This window comes from Giraffa tippelskirchi, chromosome 10, assembly GCF_054371585.1.
Source record: "Giraffa tippelskirchi isolate mGirTip1 chromosome 10, T2T-mGirTip1v1.2.pri, whole genome shotgun sequence".
NCBI classification, from domain to species: Eukaryota; Metazoa; Chordata; class Mammalia; order Artiodactyla; family Giraffidae; genus Giraffa; species Giraffa tippelskirchi.
The window spans coordinates 27,918,555-27,938,756 of NC_137284.1; the positions used below are offsets into that span (position 1 = coordinate 27,918,555).

The 20,202-nt window shown below is 37.4% G+C and overlaps 1 protein-coding gene across 3 annotated transcripts in view; it reads left to right on the forward strand.

Annotated features, from left to right (window-relative positions):
- LUZP2 (leucine zipper protein 2) overlaps positions 1–19,879 on the forward strand; it is a 487,881-nt gene extending 468,002 nt beyond the window's left edge. For all 3 annotated transcript variants that reach the window (XM_081536540.1, XM_081536541.1, XM_081536542.1), the window contains 2 exons: positions 18,515–18,601; positions 19,559–19,879. In XM_081536540.1, coding sequence (XP_081392666.1) covers positions 18,515–18,601; positions 19,559–19,663 — 192 coding nt within the window. In that variant the 3' untranslated portion in view covers positions 19,664–19,879. The remainder of the gene's footprint in view (positions 1–18,514; positions 18,602–19,558) is intronic.
- The last annotated feature ends 323 nt before the right edge of the window (positions 19,880–20,202 follow it).

A 20,202-nucleotide genomic window follows, 5' to 3' on the forward strand; every position in this document is an offset into this window, starting at 1 on the left:
TCAGGGACTTAACACCAACAGGTCACTCACCCCAATTCTCAGCCCTTCAGACTTGGACTGAATTTTATGCCACCAGCTCTCCTGATTCACCAGCTTAGAGAGTGCATATCATGGCATGTCTCATCTTCCATAATAGCATGAGCCATTTCCCATTAAAAAAAAAAATCTCTTATACATCTATGTATATATTCTATTAGTTCTGTTTCCCTGGAGAACCTAATACAAGTATTTTTTCACATTTATGTGTTGTATATTTCATGTGTATTTTTAAGTATTTTCACTGCTTTTTTATAAAAGACTTTAATTAGAAATTCATCAGTGCTACTTAGTTTTCTACAGAGAGAAAATATATGGTTCAGTTCAGTTCAGTCGCTCAGTCGTGTCCGACTCTTTGTGACCCCATGAATCGTAGCATGCCAGGCCTCCCTGTCCATCACCAACTCCCGGAGTCCACCTAAACCCATATACATTGAGACGGTGATGACATCCAACCATCTCATCCTCTGTCATCCTCTTCTCCTCCTGCCCTCAATCTTTCCCAGCATCAGGGTCTTTTCAGATGAGTCAGCTCTTCACATCAGGTGGCCAAAGTATTAGAGTTTCAGCTTCAACATCAGTCCTACCAATGAACACCAAGGACTGATCTCCTTGAGGATGAACTGGTTGGAACTCCTTGCAGCCCAAGGGACTCTCAAGAGTCTTCTCCAACACCACACTTCAAAAGCATCAATTCTTCGGTGCTCAGCTTTCTTTATAGTCCAACTCTCACATCCACACATGACCATTGGAAAAACCATAGCCTTGACTAGACAGACCTTTGTTGACAAAGTAATGTCTCTGCTTGTCAATATGCTGTAGAGGTTGGTCATAACTTTCCCTCCAAGGAGTACGTATCTTTTAATTTCATGGCTGTAATCAACATCTGCAGTGATTTTGGAGCCCAGAAAAATAAAGTCAGCCACTGTTTCCCCATCTATTTGCCATGAAGTGATGGGACCAGATGCCATGATCTTAGTTTTCTGAATGTTGAGCTTTAAGCCAACTTTTTCACTCTCCTCTTTCACTTTCATCAAGAGGCTCTTTAGTTCTTAATTGTAATTCTTAAATTTTAATTTTGGTGGCCTTACTTGACAAAATTAATAGTTGGAAAATTTATTTCCATTTCTTTTCTGTTTAGTGTGTTTTTCTGTTCTATGAAATTCAAAAATCTAGAAACTACACAATGAGGATTTTTTTTAAATAATAAAAGGTAAGATAAAATAGGGATCTGAATGAAGCCAATAACAAATAATTGAAAGCATGAAATAAACAGAATATTAGAATGAGAAATCCCCAGAATTGTGCGTTCAAGCAAAGATACAAGAATAAGGATGAAGTCTAATATGAGTCTCTATTTTCATCTTGGTTGACTGAAACAATTATAGTTTTATTCTCAAATAAAATGAACTACTACAGGAGAAATTTTAATTTTTGTCCATTTGCTCCTTAACAGGAGAAATTTGTGCTCTCTTAATAACTAGAATGAACAAAAATTAGCACACTGGAGCTAATTGCTTGTGGAAAAAAATGACAGTTTTTAAAAACAATTTGCATTCTGTAAAAATCACAGATTTTAAGTGTATATTTAAGTTATTCATTTATTTAATTTACCAAGTTTTGCAACCATTACCACAGGCCAGTTTTAAGAGATTTCGATCTTCCTAGTAAGATCCCACATGCCTTTTTTTTACAGTTAATCTCTATAAAAACAACCAGTAACCTAGTTTCTATTGGTTATAGATTTGCCTTTTCCATAGATTTTATAGATTGATCATATAGCATGTGGCATTTTGCATTCCTTTCTTTCATGTAGCATAATGACTTTGAGGTTCATCTATATTATAGTATATTTCAGTAGTTTGCTCTTTTTTATTCTGAATAGAATCCATTGTATGGATTTATCACATTTTCCTTATCCATTCACCAGCTTATAACTTTTGTATTTTTTCCACTTTTTGGCTATTATGAATTAATGATACCATGAACATTTACATAAACATCTTTTTCTTGAGTAGATACCCAGAAGTAGAATGGGATCTTGTAAATACTTTAACTTTTTAAGAAACAGACATTTTCAAAGTGGCTGCACCATTCTACATCTTAATTAGCAATTATGAGACTTCCATTTTCTCTACATCTTTGTCACCACTTGTTATTGTCTGAATTTTTGCTTAAAAATAAAATTCTAGGGAGTCTGAAATCAAATTTCATTCCAGGCTTAATTGTTAATTTCCAAATGGTTAAAAATTTGAGCATATTTTTATATACTTATTAGCAATTCACATATTTTCTTTGGTGAAATGTCTATTCAGATATTTTCCCCATGTTTATTGGGGTTGTCTGTCTTCTTGGTATTAAGTAGCAAGATTCCTTACATATTCTGGATATATATCCTTTACCAGATATATGATTTGAAAATATTTCTCTTCCCTCAGGATGTTTCTTGTCTTTACATTTTCTTAATGGTGTCTTTCTAAAAGATAGCAGGTATTTTTAAATACCACTTAAGGTTTACAGAGTAATTTAGCAATAGTTCAGAGTTCCATACAGCAACCAGCTATCTTTCTGTAATCTGTCATTTAGTTCCATTACAGTCTGATGGCATACTCTACATTTGTTCAAATGCAGTCTGTCTGATGTTCCATGTTACCTTGAGAAGAATCTGTATTTTATTCTTGTTTGATGAAGTATTCCATAAATATCAGTTAGATCCATTTGATTTGTAGTGTTCTTCAGGTCAACTCTATTTTTGGAGATTTTCTGCTCACTTGATATGTCCACTATTGATAGACAGTGTTGAAACTTTCATCGGTGGTAGTGGTTCAGTTCTGTTTCTCCTTGCAGTTCTATCAGCTTTGTCTCATATATCTTGACAATCTGTTGTTAGATGTTTTTTTGTTAAGAATTGTTATGTTTGGTTTTTTTTTGTAGAATTGACCCCTCTATTATTATATAGATGTTCCTCTTTATCCCTGATATTTTTCTTGCTCTGAAGCTGGCTTTGTCTGAAATTAATATGGCTACTTTGGCTTTCTTTTGATTAATAATAGCATCACTTTAAATATATCCTGCCACTCCCTTCTGGCCTGCAGAGTTTCTGCTGAAAATTCAGCTGATAAACTTATGAGGATTCCCGTATATGTTATCTGTAGATTTTCCCTTCTTGATTTTAATATTTTTTCTTTGTATTTCAGTGTTTATCCATGTTGTCACAAATGGCAGAATTCCCATTTTATGTCTGAATAATATTCATATACATATATGTTCCTCTCTATGTAACACTTTCTTTATTCATCTAGAAACTTAGGTTGTCTTCATGTCTTGGATATTATAAATAATGTTGCATAACCCTCCCAGATTTCAGACAATGCTACAAAGGTTGTTGTTGTTTCATCACTAAATTGTATCTCAGTCTTTTCGACCCCATGGACTATATAGCCCACCTGGCTCTTTACCTGTGTCTCTTCACCAGATTCTTTACCACTGAGCCACCAGGGAAGCCCACCACAAAAGGATAGTAATCCAAACATCAAGGTATTGACATTAAATTTGGATCAACAGAACAGAATACAGAACCCCAAAGTGTCTGACTCTTTTGCCACCTCGTGCACGTGGCCCTCCAGGCTCCTCTGTCCATGGGATTTCCCAGGCAAGAATACTGGAGTGGGTTGCCATTTCCTTCTCTAGAGGAACTTCCTGACCCAGAGATTGAACTCACATCTCCTGTATTACAGGCAGATTCTTTACCACTGAGCCACTTGGGAAGCGATCTATAGTCAATCAATCTTCTACAAAGAACAAGAAAATACAATGGAGTAAGACAGTCTCTTCAGCAAGTGGTATTGATAAAGCGGGACAGCCAAATGTAAATCAATGAAGATAGAACACACCCTCACACCATACACTAAAATAAACTCAAAATGGCTCATAGACTTAATTATGAGACATGACACCATAAAACTCTTAGAATATAGGCAAAATATTCTCTGACATAAATTGTACCAGTGTTTTCTAAGATCAGTCTCCAAAGACAATAGAAATAAAAACAAAAATTAACAAACAGGACCTAATCAAACTTGCAAACTTTTGTGCAGGAAAGGAAACCATAAAGCAAAGTACAACTTACTGACCAGGAGAAATTACTTGCAAATAATGCCACCAACCAGGCTTAATTTCCAAAATGTATGAACAGTTCATATAATGCAATAACCTGAAAAAAAAAAAAAAAAAAGCCTAATTGAAAAATGGGCAGAAGAACGAAATAGGCATTTCTCCAAAGAAGATATACATATGGCCAATAGGCACATGAAAAGATGCTCAGCATCACTAATTATTACAGAAAATAAAAATCACAATGAATTACCAGTTCAGTTCAGTCATTCAGTCGTGTCCAACTCTTTGCGACCCCATGAACCGCAGCACACCAGGCGTTCCTGTCCATCACCAACTCCCGGAGTCCACCTAAACCCATGCCCATTGAGTCAGTGATGCCATCCAACTACTCTGTCATCCCCTTCTCCCCCTGCCCTCAATCTTTCCCAGCATCAGGGTCTTTTCCAATGAGTCAGCTCTTTGCATCAGTATTGGAGGCCAAAGTATTGGAGTTTCAGCTTCAGCATCAGTCCTTCCAATGAATATTCAGGACTGATCTCCTTTAGGATGGACTGGTTGGATCTCGTTGCAGTCCAAGGGACTCTCAAGAGTCTTCTCCAACACCACACTTCAAAAGCATCAATTCTTCTGAGCTCAGCTTTCTTTATAATCCAACTCTCACATCCATACATGACCACTGGAAAAACCATAGCCTTGACTAGACGGACCTTTGTTGGCAAAGTAATGTCTGTGCTTTTCAATATGCTGTCTTGGTTGGTCATAACTTTCCTTCCGAGGAGTAAGTGTCTTTTAATTTCATAGCTGCAATCACCATCTGCAGTGATTTTGGAGCCCCCCAAAAATTAAGTCAGCCACTGTTTCCCCATCTATTTCTCATGAAGTGATGGGACCGGATGCCATGATCTTAGTTTTCTGAATGTTGAGCTTTAAGCCAACTTTTTCACTCTCCTCTTTCACTTTTATCAAGAGGCTCTTTACTTCTTCTTCACTTTCTGCCATAAGGGTGGTGTCATCTGCATATCTGAGGTTATTGATATTTATCCTGGCAATCTTGATTCCAGTTTGTGCTTCTTCCAGCCCAGCGTTTCTCATGATGTATTCTGCATATAAGCTAAATAAGCAGGGTGACAATATACAGCCTTGACATACTCCTTTTCCTATTTGGAACCAGTCTGTTGTTCCATGTCCAGTTCTAACTGTTGCTTCCTGACCTGCGTACAGGTTTCTCAAGAGGCAGGTCCGGTGGTCTGGTATTCCCATCTCTTTCAGAATTTTCCACAGTTTATTGTGATCCACACAGTCAAAGGCTTTGGCATAGTCAATAAAGGAGAAATAATGGTTTTCTGGAATTCTCTTGCTTTTTCGATGATCCAGCGGATGTTGGCAATTTGATCTCTGGTTCCTCTGCCTTTTCTAAAACCGGCTTGAACACCTTACATCAGTCAGAACAGCCATCATTAAAAAACCTAGTCTGATTCACTCTTAGGGCAGATCCAGATGCAACTGATGGAAACAGCTATAAAATGGTGAATATTTCAGTCAAATATTAAAGTGAACTCAATGAAAATTTTCTGAAAATAGAATTAGCATGGAATAGAAGACATGGTATATTATATGATTAAATAATGAAAAACAACCATTCTGTGATGTAGTCAGGAAATGAAGCCTTAGAGTAGAGGAAAAGAGCTATCATGAGATCGTCTCTTTCTATTCCAGGATTATATGATGATCAGCAACCTCATTGAGTGCTGATGGGAGCACATGCAATTTCTTAGTAAATAAATAGCAAAGGTGATTCATTTTGCTTTCTGTTGGTCATACCCAAGACTAAATAACATACTAGAAAAAACCTGGAAATTACCACTGTGCTGTTTTCCTATTTTCCTATGTCACTTATTGGCAAGTGTTTTTGTTATTCAGATCCCTTTTCTATAAAATTCAGATCAACTATTTTCAAATCAACTGCTTATAATAAGGCTCTACTCCCACAGATTATTAATCAGTAGATCTAGGGCACAGACCAGGAATGTGTGTTGTTTGAATAAACCCTCCTAGATTTTCTTCCATCAATATTTCCCGTTAAACATTCTTGAGATCTTTAATGTTTATTTCTTATAGGTTTATCATGATGATTGTAGTCATAGAGATTAAATATACAGTGTTTGGTTTTATTATGGATGTCCTTATTAGTTCAGTCTGAATTTACTCTGCAGTTTTTATATTCATGGTCTTAATATCTTATATGGACAAGGTCCTCATCTTTGAATTAGGGCCCATGCATATTCTTAGATGTGTTCTACTTTCTGCCCTATCCAACCAGGCAGGGCCACCTAGGAAAATGGCTTCTGGATTTGTTGGCCCTTTTGTTAGTGGATGTAGAAAACTTGAAATGGATCCACAAAAGCTTAACAACATATTGGACTACAAGTTTGGGGGAATGTTTAAGTTCCCTTGAAAGCAGTTTTGCTATAATGAGAATTTTGTAGTCACAGTGAGAAAGCAAAGGATGTACCTGCTTTATCCCATTTTCCTGCAGTTTACAAATGTGCCTCATATTGTTTAATAGCATATCAAGAATTAAAGATACTGAGCAGTTTATGTTTATTTTCACAAAAGGAATAAGACTTACTACTCAGTGTAAATGTGTTTTATAACACATCTGACTCCTCTAGATAGCACACTTAACTTTTCTTAATGTGCTGAGGAAATGAAAGGCAACAATGGCTTATATTTAGCATTGTAAGTACTCCTTGCTCAGAGTCTTGCTGTTGCACCTGCCTGCAAGTCCCTGACTAAAGGGAGTTTATTCAACAGCAAAGCATTGTCTAGGAAAATGAGAGCATAAAATGTGTAGGAAATAAATCTAGAGCTGCTAGTAGAAACTTATGCCAGCATTTTCATGTTAAAACAATTCTGGCAGAGATTTTAAAAGTTCTAGTTTACAATTATATCCAATATTCATTGTGTGACATTTGATGCCCTGATGAATTGTTGGCAGACACTACGTTAACAAAAATTTTCTAGGAGAGTCAATGCCCTGCTGTAATTGGACTGAGCGACCATACACCATTGTCATTCTGGGCTACGTTCCATCAGACCATCTGAAGAGGTTGGCTTCATAATAGGCATTCTTCATTGTACTCCTGTGGTTTTTTTTTTTTAAGAAGGAACAGGCATGCCTCCAGATTATATGAGAAGGATAGATAGTTACCTAAGGTCTTTAGAATAAATTTCTGCTTTTTACATTAGATAATAGATTTCCATGTTTACCCTCCTATAACATCTTAATTTAAAGCATGCAAAATGTAAACTTAATTATGATTTCTTAACCAGATGTCATATAGAAACCATAAGAATAATGGGTAACTTATAATTTGGTAAATATAGATAGCCTAAGAAGCATGTTAATAATTATTACAAGGAAATTGGTCAAACAGTGATGTGTAAATACAGAGCTTAATCTTGTTGATAACTCTTTGACCCCTCTTACCTTCCCTAAGACAAAATGGTTTTCTCCTCTGGGTCTCCATAGTGCTTGGTTCATACACGTGTTTTATCCCGTATCACAATCCCTCTTGCATGTTGATTATATGTATAAGGTTCTCATTTTGCATTAGATAATAGGCAATTTGAGGACAGACATAAAAGTATTGATATTTCCTTCAGAACCAAACAAAATGCAAATCATAACAGATGCTTTTAAATAGTTTTCCAAAATATCTAAAATGATGAAGTTAGGGCTTCCTGTTTCCAAATTTTAACTATTTCATGTAATGAATGAATTATGGTTCAGAGAGGGAATGCAACTTGCCTGGAGGAGCCTGGTAACCGAGGACATCAGTGTTGGACCCTGCCTCCCTCCCAGGCCACTGTTCCTCCACTAACTACCATCATCTTGATTCAGAATTCCATTTTTAATCTTTGAACTTCTTCCAGTTTCTGCCTTTTTAAATATTAAAACAGTACTAAAGTATCATTTTGTAATAAATTAAAAAAAAATTTCATACTCAAAAGTTGCACAAGAGAAAAATTTAGCCAATGTTTCTTAAAAACTTGATACTTAATTCCATTTTTCCTTTTATATATTCTGAAAATCATGCTTGTTTTTAGCCCCCAGCTTGTCCCAGATATTAATTAAATATGAAGAATGAATTGGACCTTTTAACTGTCAGATGTATTTTTTCTCGGTAGAATTTCAGGTTGCCCAGTTATGCATTTGTATTAAGTATTTTGAGTTCTTTTAATGTATACAGAAAGGTCATAAGGGACAAAACTAATCCCTCTTGTGAAGTAGAACCAAGTGCTCAATACCATTAACAAAGTTACTATAATCAACAGAATCAGAGATTAAAACCCAGAGAAGACTTTAAATGAATCTCTGATAAATCATCTCATCTGCTCTAATTCTTATTTTATTATTTATTTCAGAGGGAGAATGGAGTGTAATTTAAAATAAACAAAATGCAAAAGAGGCTTTTCTTTTTCAGGCTTTCCAGTAGTTTTTTTACTCTATCATAGTGCCTGTTGTGGTTTTTGTTAACATTTAAAGCCCTAGGTATCAGATGGTGCCCTCAGGTTCAGGAAAGACCTCAAGCTCAGGGAAACTGAAATACAGAGGTTTGCTAATCACAGGTCCTGGAGGAACGCAAGGCATTCCTCCTTGAGCCACACAGTGTCAAGGCCAAATGGAAGCAGCAGGACCTGGGGCATATGCCTTTGTTAGGGCTGGTGTGGTGGAGGGCTTGAGGTTCCAGGGTAGGCTGCATCGGCCAATTCAAACTGAAAGGAGCAGTAGCAGAGTTTCAGTAAGCTTCACAGGGTTCCTACCTAAGGGTCTCCCAAGCAGAAGGACCTGAGAAACAGGAGGAACTGTTATTCCCGGCAGCACTGGAGCAGTTCCATTAGGACCTTGTACTCCCTTGTGGGTCTGCGGGCTGCTATCTAGGGAATGCACTGGAGGAGGGCTCTGCTGGCCAGTGTCAGCTTCAGGCCCTTGAAGGCCGCTTAACAACACAAAATGAATGCCGATGCAACAGAATTACCGAGTAATTTTACTCACGGTGCCCTTTAAAAAAGGTCACTCTAAATATACAATTTTATTTCCATATTTTCTAAATGGGATCTTTACACTGAAGCCAAAGATGTGAACGTTCCGTAAAGAAAACCTTCTGAAGCACCTGAATCCTTAAGTTGGTTAGATTGATCTGCTGATTCTGCCTTGAGGAGGAAAACAAAAACAAATGAAAATTCAGGAAGGATAAAGGCATTCTCCAAGGTTAAGATTTCTCAAGGAAGATGGGTTGTTGGTTAATCTGACATTTTTCCTGCCCTGTTAAATCATAAACAGGAAAGGATCAAGGACAGCCACACATTCTTTGGCAATGTCAAGATCATCCAATGACCAGGGTCATTATGTTGACACCAGGACTGAAAATTAAAATGACTGAATAGCTGTGTTTCTATTCTGGTACAAATATTTGTCAACAAAATGGAGAAATTTTGACAGAAGGAAAAAGCTTAGGAAGGGAAAGAAAGGGTAAGAACTAAGCCTAATTGAGCATCTAATACATGCAAAATACTCCTTTAGAAACCATTGTATAAATTTTATTTTATCAAAACTCCTGTCAGGTAAGGATCATTTTGCCCACCCTACAGATAAGGAATCAGAACCTCCTTAAGATAAAGTAACTTTCCCAAGTGTACACACCAAATAATAGCTAAAGGAATTCTAACCCTGATGGACTCTTTACTCCATTCACCTAGCCGAGTTACCTTCATTAAATCATTTCACTTGATGTCAGAAATTTTGATGTATGCATCATTATCCCCATTTCACAAATGAAGGAAAAGTGAAGTCAAATTGGTATTTCCCATCCACCATTTCACTAACAACTACTGGCCTGTCATGAAGTTTTCAACAGTACAGGAATGTAGAAAACTGACATTTAATATCAAAGAACAGAATATTAGTGGATTTTCTATGAACCAATCTCTCTCTCTCTCTCTTTCTCTCTGTTTCTCAAAAATAATTTCTTTAGCTATTTGATCCTTTATATATATTAGTATTAAAATGTTATTCCTTCTCTGAAATATTGCTGAAACTAGCAGTGGATTTTGCTTGTTGGTTTATTTGTTCTGATGTCAAAATTTGTTATTGGTGTTTAATCTTATTTTTCTGTAAAATATCAAGTTCAGTTCAGTCGCTCAGTCGTGTCCGACTCTTTGCAACCCCATGAATAGCAGCACGCCAGGCCTCCCTGTCCATCACCAACTCCCGGAGTTTACCCAAACCCATGTCCATCGAGTCATTGATGCCATCCAACCATCTCATCCTCTGTTGTCCCCTTCTCCTCCTGCCCCCAGTCCTTCCCAGCATTAGGGTCTTTTCCAATGAGTCAGCTCTTTGCATGAGGTGGCCAGAGTATTGGAGTTTCAGCTTCCACATCAGTCCTTCCAATGAACACCCAGGATTGATCTCCTTTAGGATGGACTGGTTGGATCTTCTTGCAGTCCAAGGGACTCTCAAGAGTCTTCTCCAACACCACAGTTCAAAAGCATCAATTCTTCGGCGCTCAGCTTTCTTCACCGTCCAACTCTCACATCCATACATGACCACTGGAAAAACCATAGCCTTGACTAGACGGACCTTTGTTGGCAATGTCTCTGCTTTTAAATATGCTATCTAGGTTGGTCATAACCTTCCTTCCAAGGAGTAAGCATCTTTTAATTTCATGGCTGCAATCACCATCAGCAGTGATTTTGGAGCCCCAAAAAAATAAAGTCTGACACTGTTTCCACTGTTTCCCCATCTATTTCCCATGAAGTGATGGGACCAGATGCCATGATCTTAGTTTTCTGAACGTTGAGCTTTCAGCCAACTTTTTCACTCTCCTCTTTCACCTTCATCAAGAGGCTCTTTAGTTCTTCACTTTCTGCCATAAGGGTGGTGTCATCTGCATATCTGAGGTTACTGATATTTCTCCCGACGATCTTGATTCCAGCTTGTGTTTCTTCCAGCCCAGCGTTTCTCATGATGTACTCTGCATATAAGTTAAATAAGCAGGGTGACAATATGCAGCCTTGATGTACTCCTTTTCCTATTTGGAACCAGTAAAATATCAAAGAAACCTCAAAATATCAGAAACCTCAAAGCTCATTATCAAAGATATTGGAATATTACTCAGCCTTTAAAAATAATGAAGACATACAGATGGCTCCAAAGAAGACATACAGATGGCTAACAAACACATGAAAAGATGGTCAACATCACTCATTATTAGAGAAATGCAAATCAAAACCACAATGAGGTATCATTTCACACCAGTCAGAATGGCTGCTATCCAAAAGTCTACAAGCAATAAATGCTGGAGAGGGTGTGGAGAAAAGGGAACCCTCTTACACTGTTGGTGGGAATGCAAACTAGTACAGCCACTATGGAGAACAGTGTGGAGATTCCTTAAAAAACCGGGAATAGAACTGCCATATGACCCAGCAATCCCACTGCTGGGCATACACACCGAGGAAACCAGAATTGAAAGAGACGCGTGTACCCCAATGTTCATCGCAGCACTGTTTACAATAGCCAGGACATGGAAGCAACCTAGATGTCCATCAGCTGACGAATGGATAAGGAAGCTGTGGTACATATACACAATGGAATATTACTCAGCCATTAAAAAAATACATTTGAATCGATTCTACTGAGATGGATGAAACTGGAGCCCATTATACAGAGTGAAGTAAGCCAGAAAGAAAAACAACAATACAGTATACTAATGCATATATATGGAATTTGAAAGATGGTAACGATAACCCTATATGCGAGACAGAATAAGAGACACAGATGCATAGAACAATTTTATGGACTCTGAGGGAGAAGGTGAGGGTGGGACGTTCTGGGAGAATAGCATTGAAACATGTATATTATCATATGTGAAACAGAACACCATTCCATGTTCGATGCATGAGACAAGGGCTCAGGGCCGGGGCAATGGGATGACCCAGAGGGATGGGATGGGGAGGGAGGTGGGTGGGGGGTCCAAGAAGGGGAACACATGTAAACCCATGGCTGATTCATGTCAATGTATGGCAAAAACTATTACAATATTGTAAAGTAATTAGCCCCCAACTAAAATAAATAAATTTATTTAAAAAAAAAAAAAAAACAGGTGCTATGCTCCAAAAAATAAATAAATAAATAAATAAAATAAAAATAATGAAGTAATGCCATTTGCAGCAAGATGGATGGGCCTAGGGATTATCATACTGAGTGAAGTAAGCCAGAGAAGGAGAAAGCTCATATGACATCCCTTATATGTGGAATCTAAAAAGAAATGATACAAAGAACTTAGTTATAAAACAGAAAGAGACTTACAGAGAATGAACTTATAGTTGCAGGGGATGGGGGTAGGGCAATGTTGGGGGGAAGGAATAGTTAGGGAGTTTAGAATAGACTTGTACACACTGACATATTTAAAATGGATAACCAACAAAGACCTCCTGTATAGCTCAGTGAACTCTGCTCAATGTTATGTGACAGCCTGGATAGAAGGGGAGTTTGGGGGAGGATGGATACAGGTATAAGTGTGGCTGAGATTATAACACTGTTAATTGGCTATACCCCAGTAAAAAATACAGTTTTTTTTTTTTTTCTTATAAAGATAGTAGGAGATGGAGTTGGGACTCAAATTTGTTTATACATGACTCCCAAGCCATTAAAATAAGAATCCTGACCATTGTTAAGGATACCCCAGTATTAGAGTCTGCACCAACATGGTAGGATTATGTATTTTTTCCACACAGAGGTAAATAAATAAAGGGGCTTGTCTGAACTAAATTTGTTATTACTTTGCCTCCTTTTTTGGCCATAATATAACATTTTGTCAGATAGTAATCTGTTGCCCAAAGCACAGAAACAAACAAAACATTCTGGAGGTGTTGGTGAAGATGTCTATGTGAGAAAGAGTGTGTAATTACTTTAATAAAGATATGTTTATGGCTCATCCCATTTCATAATTTACAGACCCAGCTAGGTTGCCTGTATAATTAATAGTGAGCTGCACATTGAAGTAGCTGAATCTGTGCAGGCTTTCCTGATCATTCTCCATATTTTATTACTTGAATTTCTAGAAATAGGTACAATACTCATCAAGTTGAATTTTATCTAATTGAGAGTATTTTGAAGGTTTGTGCCTTCAGAAGTGCTTAAATCTGTTGCCTTTCTGAATAACGCTAGGGATTTTATGAACCCCATCTCACAAAGTTTCCACAATGCCTGTGAGGCACACACACAAAAATAAACTTAAAAGGTTGTGTTCATTGTAAGATAAAAGTATCAAAAAGGTTAGAGTTGTCTTCCAGCCACATAATATTTTCTTTAATGTTGAAATTTAATAAGTTTTCATTCTTCAGATGATCAAAGGCTTGTCTCAAATAGTCAGCTGTGCTTACCATACTCCACCATAAATCCTATGATATCTTTCTCAAGACAATGACCTCAAGTAATACCTCACACACAAACAATGATTTTGAGGTCAAATGGATTTAGGAAATGGTTCTATCATATCTCCTAAGACATTTATAGTGCATTTATACATTACAAAGAAGTGGATTTCAAATTTCACTGTTTATTTGAATTGCTGATTAAAAATGCAAGCCCTATATCATAAGACTGAATTATCACCCAAGAGTATTATACTTAAAAAGCACCCTATATGATTATGCAAGAAGATCATTCAAGACCAAAGATTTAAGAAATTTTGTGTTAAAGACTCTAAGAAGAACTACCTTAAATACCATTGTTTAATGTTCAAGTAAAGTTTTCTTCAAACTTACGTAACTTATATACTCCACTATTCAAAAATATATTTTGAGAAGCCTTACACTCTGCAGGTTATTTTCTGCATTTTGAGCTTGATTTTGTACATTTGTTTTAGTTTTTTCCCCCTCCAAGGCTGAAGGCAAGTATAATAAAAACAAAGGTCAGCTGTATTATTACAATAAAAACAAAATAATTGTAATATTCCTGGGAAATTTTAGTTTCTGGGTCTAACTCAAACTCATACAACATAAAAAGAAAAAAAATAATTAATATAGAAGATTCCTCATGTAGCTGCCTAAAATCCTTTGGACTAAGGCACTCAAAGTTTTGACTACTCTATATACTGTAGACTTATTTTGAAGGCGCTATGTACAACCATTTTGGAGCTCTTATCAAATATAACTAAATCTCATCATTTGACAAACTCAGGTACTTATGAAAATTCTAAAGGACTAAAATATTTTCATAGCCAATATTCCTTTTATTTATTATTTACTCAGTGACTGCATATGACCATTTGCTATCTAATAGGCATCTAGCTGAGATCTAGAGCTGAAAAATGTAGGGTCTATCTTCAAGGAACTTACACTATATTCAGGAATCAGACATATATATAAAATCATTTAGTGTTAATGTTTCTAATGCACTGTACCTTTAGTGAAAGTGTGATGAGCCTGTCTAGTGGTGAAAATGATGTGCTAGGAACGAAGAAACTAGCTGGTCTTCAGTATCTCACAGTGAAGAGGGACTGTTATGAAGGTGTAGAAGGGAGAGCATACTACACAGACACCGAAGGGTAAAGTAACATGCTGAACGTTCAGTTAGGAGCCATGTAGAGTAATAATAGGGAGCAGGTAAGAATACTTTTGCTTTCAAATCTGAATTGCCCCAACCAGTAATGCCAAAGAAGCTGGAGTTGAACGATTCTATGAAGACCTACAAGACCTTCTAGAACTAACACCCAAAAAAGATGTCCTTTTCATTATAGGGGACTGGAATGCAAAAGTAGGAAGTCAAGAAACACCTGGCATAACAGGCAAGTTTGGCCTTGGAGTACAGAATGAAGCAGGACAAAGGCTAATAGAGTTTTGCCACGAGAACACACTGGTAATAGCAAACACCCTATTCCAACAACACAAGAGAAGACTCTACACGTGGACATCACCAGATGGTCAACACCGAAATCAGATTGATTATATTCTTTGCAGCCAAAGATGGAGAAGCTCTATACAGTCAGCAAAGACAAGACCGGGAGCAGACTGTGGCTCAGATCATGAACTGCTTATTGCCAAATTCAGACTTAAATTGAAGAAAGTAGGGAAAACCACTAGACCATTCAGGTATGACCTAGATCAAATCCTTTATGAGTATACCGTGGAAGTGACAAATAGATTTAAGGGTCTAGACGTGATAGACAGAGTACCTGATGAACTATGGACAGAAGTTCGTGATATTGTACAGGAGACAGGGATCAAGAAAATCCCCATGGAAAAGAAATGCAAAAAAGCAAAATGGCTGTCTGAGGAGGCCTTACAGATAGCTTGGAAGAGAAGAGAAGCGTAAAGCAAAGGAGAAAAGGAAAGATATTCCCATCTGAATGCAGAGTTCCAAAAAATAGCAAGGAGAGATAAGAAAGCCTTCCTCAGCGATCAGTGCAAAGAAATAGAGGAAAACAACAGATTGGGAAAGACTAGAGATCTCTTCAAGAAAATTAAGCATTACTAAAGGAACATTTCATGCAAAGATGGGCTCGATAAAGGACAGAAATGGTATGGACCTAACAGAAGCAGAAGATATTAAGAAGAGGTGGCAAGAATACACAGAAGAACTGTACAAAAAAGATCTTCACGACCCAGATAATCACGATGGTGTGATCACTCACCTAGAGCCAGACATCCTGGAATGTGAAGTCAAGTGGGCCTTAGAAAGCACCACATGAACAAAGCTAGTGGAGGTGATGGAATTCCAGTTGATCTATTTCAAATCCTCAAAGGTGATGCTGTGAAAGTGCTGCACTCGATATGCAAGCAAATCTGGAAAACTCAGCAGTGGCCACAGGACTGGAAGAGGTCAGTCTTCGTTCCAATCCCAAAGAAAGGCAATGCCAAAGAATGCTCAAACTACCGCACAATTGCACTCATCTCACATGCTAGTAAAGTAATGCTCAAAATTCTCCAAGCCAGGCTTCAGCAGTACGTGAACCGTGAACTTCCAGATGTTCAAGCTGGTTTTAGAAAAGGCAGAGGAACCAGAGATCAAATTGCCAAGATCCGCTGGATCATCGAAAAAGCGAGAGAGTGCCAGAAAAACATCTATTTCTGCTTTATTGACTATGCCAAAGCCTTTGACTGTGTGGATCACAATAAACTGTGGAAAATTCTGAAAGAGATGGGAATACCAGACCATCTGACCTGTCTCTTGAGAAACCTGTATGCAGGTCAGGAAGCAACAGTTAGAACTGGACATGGAACAACAGACTGGGTCCAAATAGGAAAAGGAGTACGTCAAGGTTGTATATTGTCACCCTGCTTATTTAACTTATATGCAGAGTACATCATGAGAAACGCTGGGCTGGAAGAAACACAAGCTGGAATCAAGATTGCCAGGAGAAATATCATTAACCTCAGATATGCAGATGACACCACCCTTATGGCAGAAAGTGAAGAAGAACTAAAGAGCCTCTTGATGAAGGTGAAAGAGGAGAGTGAAAAAGTTGGCTGAAAGCTCAACGTTCATAAAACTAAGATCATGGCATCTGGTCCCATCACTTCATGGGAAATAGATGGGGAAACAGTGGAAACAGTGTCAGACTTTATTTTTTTGGGCTCCAAAATCACTGCTGATGGTGATTGCAGCCATGAAATTAAAAGACACTTACTCCTTGGAAGGAAGGTTATGACCAACCTAGATAGCATATTTAAAAGCAGAGACATTACTTTGCCAACAAAAGTCCGTCTAGTCAAGGCTATGGTTTTTCCAGTGGTCATGTATGGATGTGAGAGTTGGACGGTGAAGAAAGCTGAGCGCCGAAGAATTGATGCTTTTGAACTGTGGTGTTGGAGAAGACTCTTGAGAGTCCCTTGGACTGCAAGGAGATCCAACCAGTCCATCCTAAAGGAGATCAATCCTGGGTGTTCATTGGAAGGTCTGATGTTGAAGCTGAAACTCCAATACTTTGGGCACCTCATGAGAAGGGTTGACTCATTGGAAAAGACCCTAATGCTGGGTAGGATTGGGGGCAGGAGGAGAAGGGGATGACAGAGGATGAGATGGTTGGATGGCATCACCGACTGGATGGACATGGGTTTGGGTAGACTCCGGGAGTTGGTGATGGACAGATTGGCCTTGCATGCTGCAATTCATGGGGTTGCAAAGAGTCGGACACGACTGAGCGACTGAACTGAACTGAACTGAAATATCCTACACAATTTCTTTAATCATCTACTCCTAGAATCTATGGAAAGTTAGATTTCAAAGCCAACTTAGGTATCCTCCTTGTTTGACATCAAAGAAACTAACCTGTTCAAGGTTAGAGTTACACAGTGGCCATGAACTGTTAGACTCCCAGTCTCTGTTTTATACATTTTCTACAGGGAAAGAATTATAGAAATACCACTAAAAAGTACATATTCTTACATTAAACAGTTTTGAAATTTACTTTAAAAATGTGTTTAAGATTAAAAAAAAATGATGAGAAGAAAAGGCAGAGATGAAGGGAGAATTGAGAGGCAGTGATGAAAAGAGGAGGGAAAAGAGGCTGACTGAGAAAGAAGGAAGAAAGAGGGATGGAGGGAAGGGAAATTCAATATTTTAACTCTTGGTTAATATGAAAATGAAAGCCAACTGGAATATGCTGCCAGTAAGTCATTTTCTTCAAGACTATGGAAGCTAGTAAGTAAGAAGGGATATCCTGGCTAGTGAAATATATAATCTTATTTGCAGACATATAATCTTTTTTAAGGATGTTGAAGATTTTTTGCTAGACAGATTGATGCTGACCAAAACAGACAGACTGATAGACTTGTCTTCAGCAATGTGTTTACTTGGAATCGGTAGAGAATTACAATTTGGGGGGTCTGCAATCATGGTGAGCAAGGTCCAAGTCCCCACAAAGCAAAGGAAAAAGAACTTTTTATGGAGAACTCTGTTTATTGTTTAATAATATTGTTATTATAGACATGGTCTATAATATAGACCATAAACATATTTAAATCTTATAGTCTCGATACATCAGGGATAATACAATATAGTAGTTGCGCAACTCTTTATTTTTTAAAACATTTTGCAAAGAAAGAATTTTTCATTGGAATTGAGCTTTTTTTTAGTAGCTGTCTGTCATAAGCATCACTGAGACCCCCAGATGGACTGTGAATAATTGCCCTCTCCCTGGGATCTCAGTCATGTTGTGATCATTTTGTCCCTCGCTTGACCTTTCAGCTTGTCTCAAAGTGAAGGACATATACCAATGGGAAGATTTCAAGTGAGATTTTCTGTTCCTTTCCTTCATTTAATTTAACTTCATTGACCTTCTTTCCATTGCAGCTTTTACAGGAGAGCTCGGCCTGTTCTACGAAGCATGATGAAAATCTTCCAAACAATGACACAGCAGAATCATTACCTGTCCCACAGGTATTTTGTTTGGTTATTTGTTTTGACTGTCAGAAAACACTTTTTTGAAGCTCGTGGGTTCTATGATTTTCTCTCTTGCTCTAGCTGAAGCCAGGATGCTGTATTACCTAATACAAGGTATATTTTTCGCCTATTGCCTCTGGACCTTTCCATGGCCACTGTGCCTGCCACTAAGCTTTTGATTTGATTAGCTGAGGTCCTAGAAGAACAAGAGCAAGGGAGGTGTCTGACCCTTCCCCAGCAACCAAGGAACAAAACAAAAGTAAACAGAAAACAAAAAGTACACTTACATTCCTTAGAGGACAAAGAAGATAAATGAAGACTTGAGAAACAGAAGGTGGAAAGACATACGTATCCCCCACAAAGCAAATAACAAACATAACTCAGGAGCTTAATTCTGAACTTCTATCTAGAAGTTCTATATCTAACCAAATATATTGCATCATAGCAATTATTAAGAGTCATTTAACTTCAGTTCAGTTCAGTCGCTCAAGTCATGTCCAACTCTTTGCAACCCCATGAACCGCAACACGCCAGGCCTCCTTGTCCATCACCAACTCCTGGAGTTTACCCAAACTCATGTCCATTGAGTCAGTGATGCCATCCAACCATCTCATCCTCTGTTATCCCCTACTCCTCCTGCCCTCAATCTTTCCCAGCATCAGGGTCTTTTCATTTTACTTAACACAACATTTTTTAGTTTGGGGGTTAAATTAATCAAAGTTTGAATGGTTTAGCCAAAGTTTTGTCAAAAAAGTTTTTGAAATTTTTTTCTATTTGTAAAACATATTTTATGTGCTTTCACAAAGTAACAGTGTTAACATAAATAAGTGTTAACACTTATTTTCTGCCTGGCATTGTTTTTCTGTAAGATGTTTGTTGAGATACTTGAGTTATTGTTTAATTTTTACATTAAACATTTTTGAGTCTAATTATCTTTTCCATATTGTTTGACAGGATGAACCAATGCCTCATTGTACTGATTGTGATGAGGGAAAAAAAACAGAAAACCAAATGGCTGACACTGATGGGACAGCAAATAGAGAAAAAAAATTACTGTAAATACCAAGAAACTGTATTAAAAAAACATCCATTTGCTATTATATTCATACTCTTTTTAGACCACAAGCTTGATGGAAATACTAAGTTTTTAAAGCATGCAATTTTTTCACAATTTTATGTAACTTTATAAGTAGTCTACAAATTTTCCAAAAGATTCCAGGCCAATTATGATCCTTAAGCAATAACCTAATTAAAATGGATATCCGCAGTCATAAATCGTCATTGTCATTAGTAAGTTGCCCAGTATAAATTGGTCTTTTTTTATAACTCAAATGTAAAATAACATTTAATATTTCTGGTTAATTTGGGTAGCCAGTACTTCCCTGATCTAGTTTTTTTTTTTTAATCAACTGGAGAATAACTAAATGTTGCAGATCCTTAACATCCTTAGAATACAATTTGAAACCATATCATAAAGATTATAGTACATACTGGTTAACTGGAATCACTTTTCCTTAAGGTTGGAATCTGTGCTGACCTGAATGTATCACTTGTTTGATGGCATTCATTGCTATTCTCATTATTATTTAGAGCCATGT